An 18,719-nucleotide genomic window follows, 5' to 3' on the forward strand; every position below is an offset into this window, starting at 1 on the left:
TACAAAATTCTACATTTCTCTGCATTATACATTCAATCTGCATGGTCCGATAAATCCATTTGTTATACAATTTTCCCATAGTTAACATTTTCATGTATTTTATGTATTAATTTGGTTTGGTCCCCTGAAGAAATTGAAGTTCCACTGTATTTATTTTAGTTAACGATAATAATAATAATAATGTTCTAAATATTTTAAAAATTTGTTTCAAAGTTGTCTAGCAAGTTACAAAGTATTTCTCTTTTACATTAGCATATGCCTTCAGTGGAAATGTTTTTTTTATATAGGGGAAAATGGGGCACATATGAACATCTCGAATTTCCAGGCAATGTAAAGAAATTGTGTGGAGTTGACAGCAGTGGCAGTAGATGACAGCACTATAGATCCGCTGTCTGCTAGTAATTGGACCATTCATCAGTTAAGAAACATTCAGTGTGAGAACGTGCGTAACTCCCTGAAAAGTAATTTCTCTTGTCAAAAGTTGTAAGAAAATAACTACTACATAGAAGGTCAAGAGGCAAGTCTGATTATAGAATATGAAACTTATGAATCTCTTACCTTTTCCCTATGAAGTACGGATTTGATTGTCATGGTCCTGTGGGGCAGATTTGAATATCAATTTTGGGACACATTTGAAGAGCACCTTTGGGGCAATGTGAACAATTATTAAATTTCCCCATGAGTTCATCATAAAAATATTAAGTGAAGCATTTCACACAATTTCAAATGGTGAAAATAATCATTATGCAATAAATCTACACAAAGAAATGGAACAGCAATATGTATATGATTACACTCAGAAATTAGGCTGCAAATATCCTGAAGTATGGGATAGAAACAAAACTGCTGGGTATGGTTTAATGAGTGGTTTTGAGAAGTGACACCCTGACCTCTCATTATGAAAAGCCAACCTCTGTGGCAGAGTGATTAGCACAGCATGCAACGACACCAGAGAGCCGGCCCCTGTGTGGGGGCATCTTAGCACATTGTGCTATGATGCCAGGGGTCCCAGGTTCGAATCCGGGCCTGGGCATGGATGTTTGTGAGTGTCCATTCATCACTTTAATCATGTCATCACTCATCCCCATCTTTGCAAATTTGCCAAAAGTGGCACAAAAAGTGAAGTAAAATAAAGCAAATCAATCAATCAATCAAATGAAACCAGGGATCAGTGATTCAAATTACAGTGTGGACATGGGTGTTCTTTGTAAATGTTCATGAAAGTCTGTATTTCCAGAGAAATATGTTATTAACAATATCAAAAAGAGAAATGTAATTTTGAAATTATTAGAGCTGTTTGGTGCAAGGGAAACAACCTGCACTCAAGCACTAAAATGTTTTGATTTTGATTTTAATATTTTGAAAGCTAAGATCATGTAAACATGAGCTGAAATATGAAATATACCACACAGATATTAACGTAATTTATACATGACGTACCTTGGATAGCGTGCCATTAATTGTTCATTGTGATCAGAGCATGTATTGAAAGTGTCCACTGTTTTCAAGAAGGTACACCACCATCCAAATTTGCATATTCACCGTGACTTGTCGCAGTGTTTCTCTGGTAATGTTCCTGATTTCAGCCGAAATGTTGTCCTTTAACACTTGTAACATGTGATTTGTTTGCATACACCCTGTGGCCTCCACGATGGCGCAGTGGTAGCGTCGTTGCCTTGTAATCAAGGGGTCTCGGGTTCGATACCCGGTGGAGGCACATAGTGGTTCGGATCCCACTTTAAACTGTAGGTCCAGTCCCGATTAGCCTTACTGTGCATAAAGTGGACTTAAAACACCAAGTCAATCAATCAATCAGTTTGCATACACCCTGTTCTTCCAGGGACGTCGGAACTTATCCAAGAGTGGGTGGGGGGAAGGTTTTCCAATTTACCAACCGATTTTTACAATCTCTTTTCCTCCTATATATATATATATATATATCAGCGGCGGCTCGTGACTTTTCAAAGATGCATGCTACAACTGATGCTGTTTTTCATGTACTTATAATGACCCCTACCCCATCCCCCACCCACAGATACGTGCCGGCTCTGTGGCCACGAACGTTAAGTGGTCGACTTTTGATCTTGCCATCAAAGTTCCAGGTTGGAGTCTCAGCGCGGTTATGGGTATTATTTGTGAATGCCCCTTCATTAATTTCATTATTGCAAAGTATTACAAAGAATACCCATACAAGGGCCGAGACTCCAACCCGGAACTTGGATGGCGAGATCGAGTGCCTTTAAATACAGTGCTGTTGTCAAGATGTTTTTTAACAGCATTGTCTAAACTGCTGACAAAATCAAGGAGCCATAAAAATACCCCAGAGTTCGCGGAGGAATCTGTTTCATCGTGGCCAGCCACGCAGGGCCAACGCAAAAGTTCCACAGAACTTGATGCAGTCTATGATTTTTGACACTTTTAAACTTGCTCATGATACGATTCTAGATAATCGTGGCTTAACTGTGTTGCTATGTTGACAGTTCCGAGAGAGACAAAATTTAACTCATTATTCATGTGCTTTTTGCTTTCACTATGCTTTCTCATATATTCACTTAAATGTCCTAGATCTTTTACCTCTCCTTTAGACCACGAATCATTACTTCCAAAAAGTTTGCAAGGAAAACAGAATAATGCATTTCGTATTTGACACCCACAAAGCCATGGGTCACTATCGTATAGTTTTCTATTAAATCGCCTTTTATACGTAGCGTTCTAACCTCCCTTTGCATTTTGCGATAGATCCAAATCTGGCAACGGCCGTCCTGGCACTTTTATTTCCAACTTTCCTTCAAGTGTTCTTGAAGAGAAAGGTCGCTGCAACAAAGAATCCACCGAATTCATCGTACACTAACACACACTCACTTTCATTTCTAACAACAACAAAAAGCTAATCCTTCACAACAATGACCACCACATCACATGCCACGCGATTTTAACACAATTAACCGCATGGAAAATTTTTGGATCTGGAAGCCGGGGGAAAATGACGGTACTCTGTAAGTTTGTTTCTGGACTATTGAAGTGCTACATAAACACAAGGAAATATATTTCTAGCATTTAAAAACGGGTAATTTCGATAAAATATAAAATTAAAATTTCCTAAACATAAATTACATAGCAGAATCCACTTTCGGAAGCAAAAAAGGAACGGACTATAGTTTTAGAGTTGCAATCTTCACAACTTACCACCAAAATAGATAAAAGGCTAAGGGGTAGTGTCAATTCACGTTCCAACTTTTTGCAGGTGCTGGTAATGTATATGACATGTTACAAACATTACATAAGTCTACACTGATAACGTACAGAACATTTGAAAATTACATTAAAAAACGTTGTTCTGACAGAGGCAATAGGTTGTCATAGACTTTCTTCTTATCCTGAGATGGCACACTTACCGTGCTGAGTCTTCCTGTAGCACGCTAGCAGATGATTTTTCTCAAGCCGAGACCCTATCCCCCGTACAAATCGAGGAGTGGGGTGTACAGTATTAATGCGCGGAGTGATGAAAAAGGGGCGAAAACGTGCTGTTGAGATTTTAGCATGGTACGCTATTCCTTATAGCCCCAACAGCGAGGGAAATACGTGGCAGCACTGGTAAATGTTGAGGCTCTTAACATGAAGTTTCATTTCACTTTGGGGCTTCATTAAACTTCTTGCATCTGTGAGACTTGATTTTTTCTTCTTTTCATTTTAACAAATTTAGAAACGTGCTATAGCACGGTAGCACGTATTAAGCAGCCACCCATCCTCATCACTTCTCACACCCTCCAGGTGCACACAGCCACTGGCAAATTTACCCTCCATCCCAAAGGGACCTGCCATGCCTCAAACCTGATCCACATCCTCACCTGCAACATCTGTGGTGATTTTTACCTGGGGGAAACATCAACGGCCCTCAACCTCCGCATCAATAACCACCGCTCCTCCACCCACAACCTGGACTTCACTGTCGCCGTCCACACCAACCACCACAACATCAGTTTCAACAACTGCTTCCGGGTAGCGATCATCCATCTCCTACCCCAACCAGCCAACACCTCTGTTCGCAAAAGATGGGAGAGGGCCTATATATCGTCCATGAGTGCAACCACTCACCTGGCCTGAACAAGGCCACCCAGTAATGCCCAACCCTCACCCACCCTCCTGCCCTCCCTCCCAACTCATCCTACACACTCACAGTTTACGACGAGCCTGGTGACGAAACAGTGTTTTTTCGTTCTACGCACCGCTTCTTCTTCGATGGGGACCTGGCAACTCTGCAGGGCCCCAACTTCTGGTTCCGTCTATTTCTCCTCACACCGATGATGCTATGAAATTAGCGAAAATTTTGAATTTTTCTACTGTCCGGTGAGTGTTTCCTTTTACATTCTTTGATTTTTACTTAGCCCTCTTGGCCCTCCTTGCTTTTATCCTATATATATATATAATATGGGGTGGGGAGAGTACATATGTATACATACATAAATAGGCTATATGCATTACATATTCACATAATTATATACACATATTTATGTATGTAAACATACATACAGATGTGTGTGTGTGTGTGTGTGTGTGTGTGTATAATTACTAATACATATTATATTGTCATTTATTTTTATATAGCTATTTATTAGGTATGCATTTCTGACAAACCACAATAAATAAATTGAACCACTATTTGATGCTCTGTTGATTTTGTTAATGTCGTTTATTCTTACATTTAGCTAAACGAGGAGATGAGGACAGGATACATAAATCTCTCCTTCCACAGGTATAACTGTGTCAAGAAAGTGTCCTTGTTGATCATACATTTTCATAGCAAGGGGTATGCTGTTGAGGAAGAAATATCATCCGCCCCAAAGACATCTTACTTCTTTTCATCACACCAATCTCCGTGCCATAGTGGTTATCATAGCATGCTACGAACCCTGGGGTCCCGGGTTTTAATTTCAGCATGATTGACATGGAATGACCCAAATGTGTTTACACTAACCTGAAAGTTTGAGCACTACTTCCCCAAGGAACTCATTTGGTTTGTAGATATCATAATTCCAAGCTGTCACCTCCAAATAATGAGTCTTGAGATCTTCAGGAGCAACATTTGGATACACCATTGTTTGATTCCATTCTGGCTCACTTGTTTGGGAGAAGTACCTGGTTCTACGTTGATGTTCAACACTGAAAGAGTGTGAGTTATGTTTGCATGTGAACATATCATAAAAATGCACTGTATACACAAAATAACTTCAGAAACTTACCTTGAATAGCATTAAAGTGACTTGTTACTGAGCGTGTATGTGATTCATGAATGTAATTCTTCATAATTCTCTATGAAAATAACAATATCACATATTGTGGAAGTGCAGTCAGACGTAATCTGACCAAAACATTTTCAGTGTTTTTTTTTTCATACTAGGAAAGAATAAATATATAAACACTACATACATATAGAAAATGTGAAAGAAATGTGAAATACTTGCCAGGCATGGGAAAAATTTTAATTTTTGACACCACTGGCTCTTCAAATGGTATAAGTGTTCAACATGAAATGTTGCCACCAAGCGCAGAGCGAAGATACAGTTGGTATGGAAAAATGTTGTTCTCTCACCAAGCTTTTTGCAAATTATGAGTGGTATGGTGTGGTGTGTAAAGGGGAATTGTCAGGAGAAGGAGGAGGGTTGGGAATGGCGATGAGGGATGGAGCTGGTTTTTGGTTGGGCAAGTTACCAGGGGTTGTGGTTGCACTCTTGGCTGATATGTACCAAGCAGTTCTGTACTAAGGTGTTGGTAGTTTTAGATAAGGGGTGGAAGATTGCTACCCGGAAGTAGTCATTGAAAGGAGTTCTTTGACTATTGACATAGAAGGCAACAGTTAAGTCCAGGTTTTGGGGGAAGAAACAGTGACTTTTTATGTGTAGTTTTTTGTGTAAGAATTTAATGTGAGAATGACAAAATAAGAGATTCTGCAATCATGCAGATTTTCACATCTTATAAATTATTATACATTTTATTTTAAAAAATTATAATTTATTTATAATAAGCTTGGTACATACTGTTTGTTAAACAACCATCAATTGTCGTTCAGGCAATTTACACTGATCTGAAAGCGTGAAATGATAAGCTTAACAAAAATTAAGTTTTAAACTCTACTTGGGGGAATGGTACAAATGTGACTATTATTTATGGGTGGAAAAATTCCTGGCAGGAATGAAAATTTCTGTGCAGTATGATGCCAGGGGTCGTGAGTTCGGGTGTTCTTTGTGAGTGTCCCTTCATCAATTTCATCATATCATATGTCATCCTCATCTCCACACTGACCCAAAAGTGTCAGAAAAGTGAAGTAAAACAAACCAAATCAATAACCAACAACACTATATCATATATTATATCACCTACTTGACCAATCACTAGATAGAGTATAGGGTCTGCAGGAAACACATAATTAGTTTTCTGAAATTGAAATGTGAGTGGGTATACAATATATACTTAAAAGATAGTTAAATCTTTTTTCTCCTGCAGTAAAATAAGTATATAATTGAATTAATGATTACAGAAATATCTGTGTCAGATTTTTTATGAAACTGAGTTACAAGCAGACTGTGAACTCAATAATTTGGATATTTAACATTCCAACCATGAAAGTTAAAAATAGGTTGATTGCAGAAAGGTCTGGAATCTAATACTGTGACATAGTGGTTCGGATTCCACTTTAAACTGTAGGATCAGTCCCGATTAGCCTTACTGTGCACAAAGTGGACTTAAAACACCAACTCAAACCAAACTCTAATACTGTGGACTTTTCGGCCCTTAACAGTCCTGTTCAAGAGTTTCTTGTTTAAAAGATTTGAAATTCTGTAATCATTCAAATGTTCAATTATTTTACTTCTACAGTGACATTGGATTGTAGATTTTTCAACTTAATCTGCATTAATAGACATATTTTATATAGGTGATTATTACCTATATTTTATCCAATACTCATGGTAATTGCAGAAAAAAAACAGGATCCATCAATTATAATATTGCTATCACTGTAAAATAAATAAAGTGGCAAGTGCAGACCATACTAGACACATGTATTTTGGGTTATAATTCTTATATACATAGTTTATAAGAAGTCATAATCAGTTTTAAAGAATTTTATTTCATATCACAAAAGTGTACTGAATAGACTGAGGTCCTGTGTTGAATCATCAATGGAAGTAATTTTAAGATAAGAAATGCAAACTGTAGTAAATTACCTTCTCTGTGGTAACAAATATACTTTAATGAAAGGATCTGGTTTTGTATTGCTACCCTCATGCATGGTTAGGAGGCCCTTTGCACGTATCACAGTCACATAAAGAATTTGGGCACTACTATCATAGCAAACTTGCAGCTGTACTTCTCCCAATGGTACACCTGGATGTGAAAAAACCTAGAAAATAAATAGCATAATAAATTAATGGGTAATGTTTTGTAGATACAAAATCAGAAAATCATTAAAATCAATAATAAAATAGGAAATTCATGAATAACACATATTAATGAAGTATAAAATTAGACTAAACATCCAAATCTCATGTAGCCAAATGGTTAGTGCTCTTGCCTTTGGTGCAAGCAGTCTGAAATTTGATTCCTGGTGGGACCTCCCAAAATTTCGGTGTAAATCCAGCATCATGAGGACAACTGGGGAGCTACTTGAAAAGAAGAAGTAGCAGGATCTAGTCTTGAAAGTCAGAAAACAGTGGTGATGGGTCTTGATGATGAAAAAAAGAAGCCACCTGGCAGGCCTTGGCCCTCAGAGGGATATTGCACCTTTGAGTTTAGTTAGTAACATGTCAGTAAAGATACATGCAAATCAGTAGAGACCAGACTAGGAGTGTATGAAATTAAATAAGACTCACATAAAAAGTTACATAGAAGAAATGGAAAGGAGTTTCAATGAGAGATTTAGTGAGCACAAAAATAACACCAAGAAGGGTAACCCTAGTACTGGCCTCAGTTAACATATGATATCTACAGATCATTTAATGGGAGAATATAATATCTGAATGGAAAAAGAGTTAGAAAGATAAGTAGTCAAAACCAAAGAGTTAGAAAGATAAGTAGTCAAAACGAAGAAAAATATGTGAAAACAGAACACATAAAATTAATAGGTATGATGATGAATTTGGAGAGAAATGGACCAATTTAATAAACATGTCATTAATTCCCCTTATAAATGCAGCCTAGCAGCTGGAACTTTACATGGGTGCTTATGGAAGTATTATTTCTTCAAGTATCCTAGTAACATGTTACTTAATGTCACTGCACGTAGCACATACACGGAAAGAATAGAGGTTGAAGAACTAATTTGCAAATGTCAAAATATCATTCTGATCAGTGAAAACTTCAAGTTGAAGAGTGAGTATTTTCATTCTCCATAAGAAACACATGGAAGCTAAAACACACAAATAACAATATTTTTAAAAAACTACATCTAGCTTAATAATTTTAAGTGAAATGTGAAGAGAAAACCTTAACATAGAACTTGACACTTTCTTGTATCCAATACTCATGTGTATTTTACAGAAGTGAAATAAATGAACCTCATCACCTTATGGAAAAGAAAGGCTTTCAGAAAGAAACACCATTACATAAGATTTTTTCTAAAAAATATTACAGCATTGTATGTGTTCCGCGACTGATATTTTGAGTATATCTCATTAGAAATTACCTAAAATTTAGTATTTTTTACATTTGAATTTAATTTCACCTATTGAAACAAGATTTTTGCAGTGGATAATATATGAGTTCTAATTTATTATTCACAATTCCACAGTTTGGTCACTTATCTGCTAAATATTTCAAATTTGATTGTGCAATTGAGGGAACTAATTTACATCACTACAATGAAACTTAGAGTTTTTTGTGTAAGAATAATAAATAAAACATACAAGCATTTAATAATATAATATTTAACACTTACCTTATCTGCTTCACAATTCCCTGCTGATGGTTGTGAAACTATGGATTGACTAGAACATATAGATGTAGGTTCACATTGTTCAATTACAGGAGATTTTCTTTCAGGATCATTTCCACAGTTATGCCCTGGTTGAATGAGAAATAAATAAATAAATATGTATATATACACACCCACACATACATACACTATCATACACACACACAATATTTTATATACTATTTGTATTAATATTTTTGGCTATTTTGCATTGACCTCCTATAGTAGTTTGGGAACAGTGTCAGAATATGTCTCATAGTGACAAAAAATTCATCGGTATGGATAATCCCTCTATGCAAATAAAATGGAAGAATGCTATGGAAATCAAACTAACTTTAATAGATGTTAAATCTATAGTGGAACCTTTATTTTGCATTCCTCAGGAGACCAAAAAAAAAAACTTCAAATGAGTGAACACTTTATAAATTTGTTACAATGGGACCATGAGTGTTGAATATATAATGTAGGAAAATGTAAAACTCAGGAACATAAGATTCGGGTTTCTCCATACATTTCAGTTGGACAGATTGGAATTAAATTTCTAAATTCTATCTTGATTGTCAAAGGCAAAATGATTCAGATTTTCCAATGTGGAAAATCTGAACCATTCCATGTAGGTTGGGCATGTTAAAGTTTCTGTTTTTGTAGGTTTGGTGCGTATTACTCACAATTCCAGAATATAAAAAAGACGTAAAAAAATAACGTTAAAAACTGTACTTACGTATGCGAGTATGTTGTTCCTACTTTCCTTTCTTTAGAACTACGTTTCAGGGACTAACTATCCCCTTCTTCAGGTTCGTATAAAAACTAGGTACTTAACATGGTACCACGTCGAAATGTAATAAAAGGATTGTGGACAAGGGTTGGTGTGGATACATTTAAGATATTATATTCCCCCCTCTAGATGTATTTAAAAAACTCATCGTTCTCTAAAAACTTGCACAATTACCCTATTCCCATGTTAAGAATGTTAAAATTCTAAAAACCTGTATGTGTCACTATGTACAACTTGCAAGTTTGGCTTTTCCTTTCCAGTTGAGCAAGGTTCAAGAGTTTGGGGGGGGGGGCAAGGACAGTTTAATTTCCCTTGAAACGTAAGGTTAGCGTGGTGCAAAAGTGGCAAAAAGTATGGGCAACTACCCCCTCTTGGCCCCGCCCCTAATCGCCACCACTGCTGACACCTGTAAAGGAGTACGAACCAAGTTTCGCCAAAAAGTACCTTCGTAAATATTTTGGAACTTTGTGTGACTGGTGGTTGTTCTACATTAAACATTTTTTGGGGGTGCTCCCTTATTGCGCAGTGTTGGTGTCGTCACCTTGTAATCAAGGGGTCCAGGGTTTGATACCCGGTCAAGGCATATGGTGGTTCGGATCTCACTTTAAACTGTAGGTCTAGTCCCGATTAGCATTATTGTGCATAAAGTGACCAAATAATGAATCAATCAATTAAACAGATTTTCTCTCTGGTGTAATTTTGACCGATTAGTTGCGCAAGATCCCTCCCCCCCTGAACACTAAGGCACGATGATCCATAAAATGGAACATGAAATCAGAATTTGCATTATAAAAGGTTTTTGAATATTGTATTCTCTTTCAACAAATCGTCGTTTTTTTCATGTTTTTCCTAGTTATCTAGTTCTACAGACCACATTGATACTAATACGATGCAAAATATAATTGTTACCCTGTATCTTCATATGGGTGCAAATAGCAGGCAATGCTATTTACACATTTCAACAAATAAACGACGTAAAATAAAACCGAGAGAAGATTTACAATTTCAAGACCAGAGAAGTGACATAAAATGAACAAGACACACAAACCTATCCACACGTAATAGTATGCAAGACCTTCGAAACAAATTTCATAAATATGTGGTAGTTGGTTTGACAGAACAATGAAATTAATTTGAGAAGTTATAAAATCTTAGGACAACCTCAAGGCACCTACGCCTAGCAGAAATTCAAATATTTCCATGCGTAGTGAAACATAATGGCCGTTGGCAACACTGACAGTAATCCTTGCATCTACCTGCAAGATGCAAGAACTACATGGAGTCTCATGGGTCTTCTTAGGACCCGGGTAAAGAAAAAGCCTGGCAGGCATCGAGACCTGTGCACAGCTGTGACGTGAAGCCCGCTTGTGCGATGTCGAACACCTGGGCTCGACGTGCGTGTTGCATATTATTGTAGGCGCACCTCCTCGCAGATGGGTTTTTCCGGGTCTTGTCCAGGTCTCTACCTCCACCGGGTATCGAACCTGGGACCCCTTGATTACAAGGTGACAACACTACCACTGCGCCATTGGGGAGGCCACACTCTTTGCAAATTTTGTAACTGCAAGTCAAACAAATTGGCTTTTTGCACTCGCAATCAAGAAGAATAAGAAAAGTAAACATTGAGATCCTATTAGACTAATCAAAGAACAACTTATTTTTAGAAAAAACAAAACTATAATGTCAAGCATGACAAAAACTTTTATTTCACAGTCGGAATCACCACCTGCAACACTGTCTTCAGATTCTAGGTTGTTATACCAAGCCAGGATCTGTTACACAAACGCTACGTGATGTACTTGCTCTAGAAGATATTCTAAATTAACCAAAGGGTTGCAAGGAACACATAAATTTTGTGAAAATTGACAAACTACCAACCACATGATTATGTGGAAAACAAAACGAGAAACGGGTCCAGTAGACCGAACATCATAGCCTACCAGCCAGATGATCAGCAGTCATCTCAGGGGAAGGGGGAAGTGAACCAACGATAAGAGAAATGGTAAAAACGTATTCAAAAGGAAGTGTCAATATCGGATTTTGTCTCAGCTTACATGTTAAATATCAACAACAATACATTTTATTGGACTTAACAGCTTACATGTGACTGTTTACGCCCAGCTCATGTCAAATATTTGCAAACCTCGTTGCAAGGTTGATATGTACAGGTTTGTGTCCAGATGCCTTGTGGTACTTTTGTGCTGATAACGGAAGTATCCGAGGTTCACATTGTTACATTACGGCTAAAACACTTACAACCACAGTAAAAATCTAATGATGAATCAGTAGCGAATATACTGCCCTGTTCACAGTTGCATACTATTACGTGTGGATCCGGTTTTTAGATAAACACAGTCAGTCATCAGGGAACTTGTATTACTACTACTTATGTCCCTGTATTTTCAACCATTTTTGCCACTTGCCTCATAATGCCCTGAATATACATTATATTATGAAAAACTCAATATGCTGACCAAGGCAGTAATTTATTTTATTATAAAACATAAACTAAACGTAAATGATCTACCCAGCTTCAAACTTCATAAAATAATTTTTTATGCATATGATACAACTTTCCTCACAATTGGCAATAGTAAAATGCATACTTCAGAAACTGGACAAAGTAGAAACTTTTTGGTTTGAAACTAATAAATTGTCCATTAATCAAAACAAAACAAAAAATAATCTTTCCCTTAAATAAGAACATTCAATGTACCTCAGTGAAGCTTCTTGGTTTATATCTAGATTCAGAATTACCCTGGGATTTTATTATTAACTCTTCAACTGCTGGCAATGTATTCATTTCGAAGAAAAAAACAGTAATCATGTACCTTTGTCACAGAAGAAGTTGGATATACTGTCTTTGTACTGCCACATAATTTTCGCATATTTTGAGAAAGTTTGCATTTACATGCATCTTCTGAAATCAGTGCAGTTTGTCTCTTTATATTGTCTTTTGATTCTCCCATGTGTGTGGGTTATTTAGAGTGCCTGAAGTGGAAAATGTGGGATGTGTTTGGATGAATCTTGAGGTTGAGGGGTCTACTATTGTTTATCATGGTGGCAATGAGACAATTTGGGGAGAGGTGTTTTGCAAAAATTTGCTAGCTCAGGGATACCATCCCCTATATCCACCCTCACTTTGAGCACTGGTAATTCATATGCATTTCATTTTTCAAATCTCACTCTCTCCCATAGATAAAAATCGCATACAGTAAGATCTGTGGATCATGCTGGCCATAACTCTTTACAAATGAACCTATCTTCAAATATTCCTAAAGTTAAACTAGTGTCATCAGCTGTATGCACTGTATGAGATTGCTGAAAAAATGCATATTTACACATACATCCAATGTCGAATAAGTGTTCAAACAACAGCATGAGCATGTTGTCCCTGTACACCTGTGCATTGATGGTATTTGCATAAAATATGGTGATCCCTATTATTCAGCGTGCATTTTCAACACTTGATAACCCAATTTTCTCATCACGCAATGGAGTTTCACATACAAAATCAGGTTTTTCTGCACTCCAGTACCTGTTACTCTGTCGATACATGGCTTGTACTTTACTTGATGGGTTACATACATATATTATTCCGTCAGCAAATAGCATGCTTCTAGCCGCTAAGCAGCCTGTATTCTAATGACACAAAAACCTCTTAACACACTGTCCTTTACATCTTAATAGCTATGAAATTTTTGGATAGGCATATACCATATATCTATTCACACTAGGCTTCTGATTGCTAGCATTGTTTTTTGTGCTGTATATGCTCTTTCATGCTTTTACATTAAATATGGAATTGATAACTTTTGTCCAGAGGTATTCAGACTCAAGTGGATGTTATTCTTGGTTTTACTGTACTAATTCTCTTATTGCATTATTCTACAAAAAAAAATAATAATAAATGCCTGTGTTTATTCAATTTAAACACATACCTAATAAGATGTAAGTAACTTATGTTCAGAGGTATGTCTCAGAGAAGGAGGAGAGTCTTTTCTACTCCTACATTACATTAGTTATTCCAAATATATTTTGTGAATAGTGTAATGATTAGAAAATATTGGAGTCATGTCCATTCCATGATGTTCATGTTACAGAAAAAAAACAGCGATGTCTGAAGCATTACGTGCTATCCCAAGTAACAACTTTCAAGAGTATGCTGTCAATTATACAGGGTGTTATTTTAATGGCACCCACGGACCACGGAAACATATAGAGGACATCAAAACAAACAACATTTCTGAGTAACATTTTTCTCGTTGGTGCATAATTTCGGTGCTACATTTGTTCAAAAAAGACCATTTTGCCACCTGAATGCTCGCAACCACACATAACATTTGATTGCACGTCATATTTCGTCATGAAGCGATGTGTTCCAGGGTTGCCAGGAACACATATTCTATGAAAAATGATGTACCTACAATCAACAACATTATGTACTGTAAAAGAAAACGAGTAAACACGTTCTTTATTTAACCTAACAGGAAGTAAACAAACGATACGAAAAATGGTAGAAAGAATTTAGAATTCAAGTGAAAGTGATCATATCGAATTTTGTCTCAGCTTACACGTAAAATGTTTGCAAATCTAGTTACCAAGTTGGCATCTACAATTTAGTCTATCCACTTCATCCTTCTGATACTAGTTGTCTGTGACACACTGAACAGATTACAAAATAGAAATGAACGAACTCAAAATTCCAAAGGTAAGCAACACATAATATACATGTAATTATAACACCAATAAGCCTTGTTTCTATGATATGAAAAACTCAATATGCTGACCAAGACAGTAATTTATTTTATTATAAAACATAAACTAAACGTAACGTTTCAACCTTCTAGCAAGGTCTTCTTCAGACTCTGCACCAAGTACAAATGTAACAAGGTACAAAAACAGGATGATATATATACACAAACATTGCTCCCCTCCAGACTATTAGAAAGTTGTTCTGGAACATTCTAGCAGGTGGCTTTCCCTTGTCAACTGTACTTAGCCTTTTAAATTTGGTTGGATTATGATTCTTGAATTCCTCTGGCAGCTTGTTATAGAGTTTTACACCTTGAAATCCTAGACCACTATGTGTTTTGGATGTGCGGACAGTAGAAAGGTGGAGGGAGTTATGCATATGAGTGCTGTACTTGTGTATGTCCAGATTTTTTGAGAAGATTTTAGAATTTGTATGAATAAAGTACAACATTTCTAATATGTACAAACATGGAAGAGGTAATATTTGAAATTCATTGAAAATTTGTTTTGTTGGGTTTGAGAGGGATACATTCTTCATAATTTTTAATATGCATTTTTGACAAATAAAAATTTTCCGCATTTTGGGTGAGCTGCCCCAGAAAGAGATACCATATGTAAGTACAGGTTGAATCTGTCCAAAATATACTGTCCTTAAATCATTCAAAGTTAAAACATTTCTCAAAATTCTCATCATGTAGCAGAGCCTGCTTAACTTTTGAGTTAAATTAGTAATTTGCATGTCCCAAGACAGATTTGTGTCTATCCATACTCCTAAGAATTTTATTGCATTGCATTCTTTGACGACTTTATTGTTAATAATTACATTTAAGTTTTTTATTTGTTTTGCTGGATTAAAATTTATTAGAACTGTTTTATTAACATTCAGGGAAAGCTTGTTGTTGTTTAGCCAGGTGTTTAATTGTGTTGTTGTTGAAATGGAATTCTTTTGAAGTTGCTCATATTCCAGGCTTTTTACTATGATATTTGTATCATCCGCAAAAACTATTGTTTGAGACTCTGATAAGGTTTCTGGAAGATCATTTATGTAGAGTAAAAATAAAACTGGTCCTAGAATTGAGCCTTGCGGTACACCTGTATTGAGGAACAATTGGTTTGATTTGATTTTGTTAATATCTACATACTGACATCTGTCTTTTAAATATGACATGAACCATTTTTTTGCTAAACCTCTGAATTCATAATGGTCCATTTTATCTAGTAAAATGTCATGCTGAACCAAATCAAATGCTTTGGTAAAATCTAAAAATAATCCATGCACATGAATTTTTGTGTCTCTCGATTTTAGTATGTTATTTGTAAATTCAAAAATAGCTTCTGATATTTACTTACTTTTTTGGTATCCAAACATCAGTTTGGATAAAATGTCGTATTTTTCTAAGAAAGTTACTAATCTATTTAGTATAATTTTCTCTATTACTTTAGAGAAGACCAATAAAAGAGAAATTGGCCTATAGTTTGAGCATTCTTCTTTGCTGCCTTTCTTGAATAATGGTTTCACTTTTGCTATTTTGTACTCACTAGGAAAAATACCTGTTTCTAAAGATGTGTTGCAAATACTTACTAGTGGTCGTAAAATACTAATCGCACATTTTTTTAGTAGAGAACTTGAAAATTCATCTGGCCCTGATGAATACTTATTTCTTAAATTGATAATTACAAAATGAATTTCCATTAAAGAGCAGAATGAATCATTTATGCAGGGAAGTAGGGTTAACTTTTTTTTGTCAAGTATATGTACAAATCTAAGAAAGCCCTTAGCTTGTATATGTGGTATAATATAATTTTCACTTCAATGTTCTCATGTTGAAAATATTATAGGGGAAAGTGGGGGAATTGCGACCACCTAAGGGAGATTTTAAAAATCTCAAAAACTGTACGCAGTGAAACAAAAAGAAAATGTGGGCCTGAAAAAGCAATGTTTGTAGTACATCTCTGCGTATTACTTTGCTCCCTGTCGTTAATAGTTATCTCAGTAAACGTCAAAAAGTAACAATGTGCATGTGAGCGCAATTGCCCTATTAGTAGGGTAATGGCACTCAGTACTCATCCTAACAGTAAATCAATACCATTTTTGTACTTTACAGAAACTATATCTTTAAGTACTTATATTTATTAATATGCAGATACAAATTAAATTGAGCACAATTTTGCACAAAAATGCACAAATGGGACGCTTATTATGAGAAACGTCTTTGCACCCTTCATGTACCCATTACAAACAGCGTGAGCGTCATTACCCGATAGGTGCCATATTATGATGTTTGTTTCTCTTCTCATGAAGAACCTCAAATGTTTACTTTATAATAATTAAGAAATAAACAGGAGATACTATTATTATATCTGTAAAATTTTCAAGACTCTAGCTTAAACGTTCCGTCTACTTACCTTGCACTTTTTTCCTTCCCAATTTTATAACAAAATATGACGAATTCGTTTTTCGCACCCTGCTTCTTAAAAGTCAACTCCACATGTGCCGCCTTTTGTTTGGTGCCTCGTAGTACTGGGTTCTAGATATTAGCACGGGTTACTCTTCAATAACACCCTCCGTAACGACTACAGAGGGGTGAGCGCCATTGCCCGCTGAGCGCCATTCCCCCATCTTCCCCTACATATGTTTAAAATAGATTTCTTACCTGGATTATCACAAGTTGTGTCATCATATGAAGAAGAATTACTATGAATAGTGCCATTATTTCCATTAAGCTCAACTTCATTATTATTACAATGATCATTGTTTTGCAAGCTTTGTCGGGGTGGTTTTGGTGGAGGTGTATTCTTTCCTGTTAGCATATTATGGTTGCTGTAAGTAAAAGAATTTATAAATTATTTTAGACAATATACAAATAATTTAAAGGAAACACTAACTGGTGAAATATAACCAAAGGGTGTTTAGTTCATCCTGAAAAAATATCAAATGGACTGTAATTCATCTATACTGAGAATAATTTAAAGAGCTTTTGTAAGTATGAGGATATGTTCACATATTTAGTTCAACCATTCCACTGTGAGGAAGGCACAGAGATGTGTGAGAAAAAATAATTTCTTCATTCATATGATATGCACTGTAATCAAGAAAAAAAAGTGCATATGCTCCTTATTATTCAATACTATATTAATAGGGTTATACCGTGCGTCCATTTCGATCTGCAGCCGAGAGATCGGGAGAAGCGTGGCGGGCGGCACTGACGGAGATGCCGACATTTGCGGCCTGAAATGCCTGCTTATTTTTATGGACATATGCAGACATTTATATAAATATTGCAAAACGAGCACTAACCTGTGTTATAAGAGTATGGTTTTAATTTTAGTAGCTTAGTGACTGTATGTGCCGATGATTTTGACACGCCCACCTCTTGTGAAACATGGCGTAGAGGTTTGTTTGGAGAACGTTCTAACGCTGCACCAATATCATCGAGTTTTGCTTCGGTTAGAATCCGTCGTTTTTGCTTAGGTGTTTTAAAATTTAACGATACAGTTTCTCGTAATTTAAGGACAAGATGTCTAACCGTATCTCTGTGTGGAGTTGAAACGCATGGGAATTTCTGTACAAATTACCTACACACGTCTCGACACGAGTTTGTTTTCACGTAGGTACGTGTCATACATAAAAAAAATATTTGTTCTAACGTGTATCTTGCGGCTGGCATTCCAATCGTCTCACTGACACGTCACACATACACACTACAATAACACAAACAAGTAACTGCAAGTAACCAAGAATAACACTCTTGCGCACAGTACGAAATTAACACGCTCTTGGTTTACATTGCTCGCCACTATATTTACAACTCTGTCTTCATCTAGTCGCGAAGGAACAAAAAACTCGAGCTCGGAGATTTCGGATTGCAAGGAAGCTAACGAACACTATTGACTTTTAACGGTTTCTTCTACAGCGTAATCTTGATACAGTGTTGCACATTCAAAACCTCCAAACGATCCCCATCGGCACAAAACTCTTTCAAGGATATAAACTTAAGCAGGACGTTACTGGTCAAAACTATGATTAAAATGTTTTATCATCTGTGGCTCTTAACATCGTTTCTAAAGCGTATTTTTTTGTGTATATAAGAGCAGAACTTGGATGAATTACACAAGAACTTTTGCGTGTTATAACACAGGTTAGTGATCGTTTTGCAATATTTATATAAATGTCTGCATATGTCTATAAAAATAAGGGGGCATTACAGGCCGCAAATGTCG

General features: G+C 36.2%; 1 protein-coding gene across 1 annotated transcript in view; it reads right to left on the reverse strand.

The window, feature by feature from the left end:
• The window catches only part of LOC145984124 (uncharacterized), a 928,179-nt gene that overhangs the window by 23,499 nt on the left and 885,961 nt on the right, over positions 1 to 18,719 (reverse strand). The window contains exons 29-32 of the mRNA XM_083117559.1: positions 17,153 to 17,319; positions 8,933 to 9,057; positions 7,224 to 7,399; positions 4,976 to 5,160 (exon numbers count right to left, since the gene is read on the reverse strand). Of these exons, the coding sequence (XP_082973685.1) occupies positions 4,976 to 5,160; positions 7,224 to 7,399; positions 8,933 to 9,057; positions 17,153 to 17,319 (653 nt within the window). The remainder of the gene's footprint in view (positions 1 to 4,975; positions 5,161 to 7,223; positions 7,400 to 8,932; positions 9,058 to 17,152; positions 17,320 to 18,719) is intronic.

This window comes from Lepisma saccharinum, chromosome 2 (genome assembly GCF_977018435.1).
Source record: "Lepisma saccharinum chromosome 2, izLepSacc3.1, whole genome shotgun sequence".
Classification (NCBI taxonomy): Eukaryota; Metazoa; Arthropoda; class Insecta; order Zygentoma; family Lepismatidae; genus Lepisma; species Lepisma saccharinum.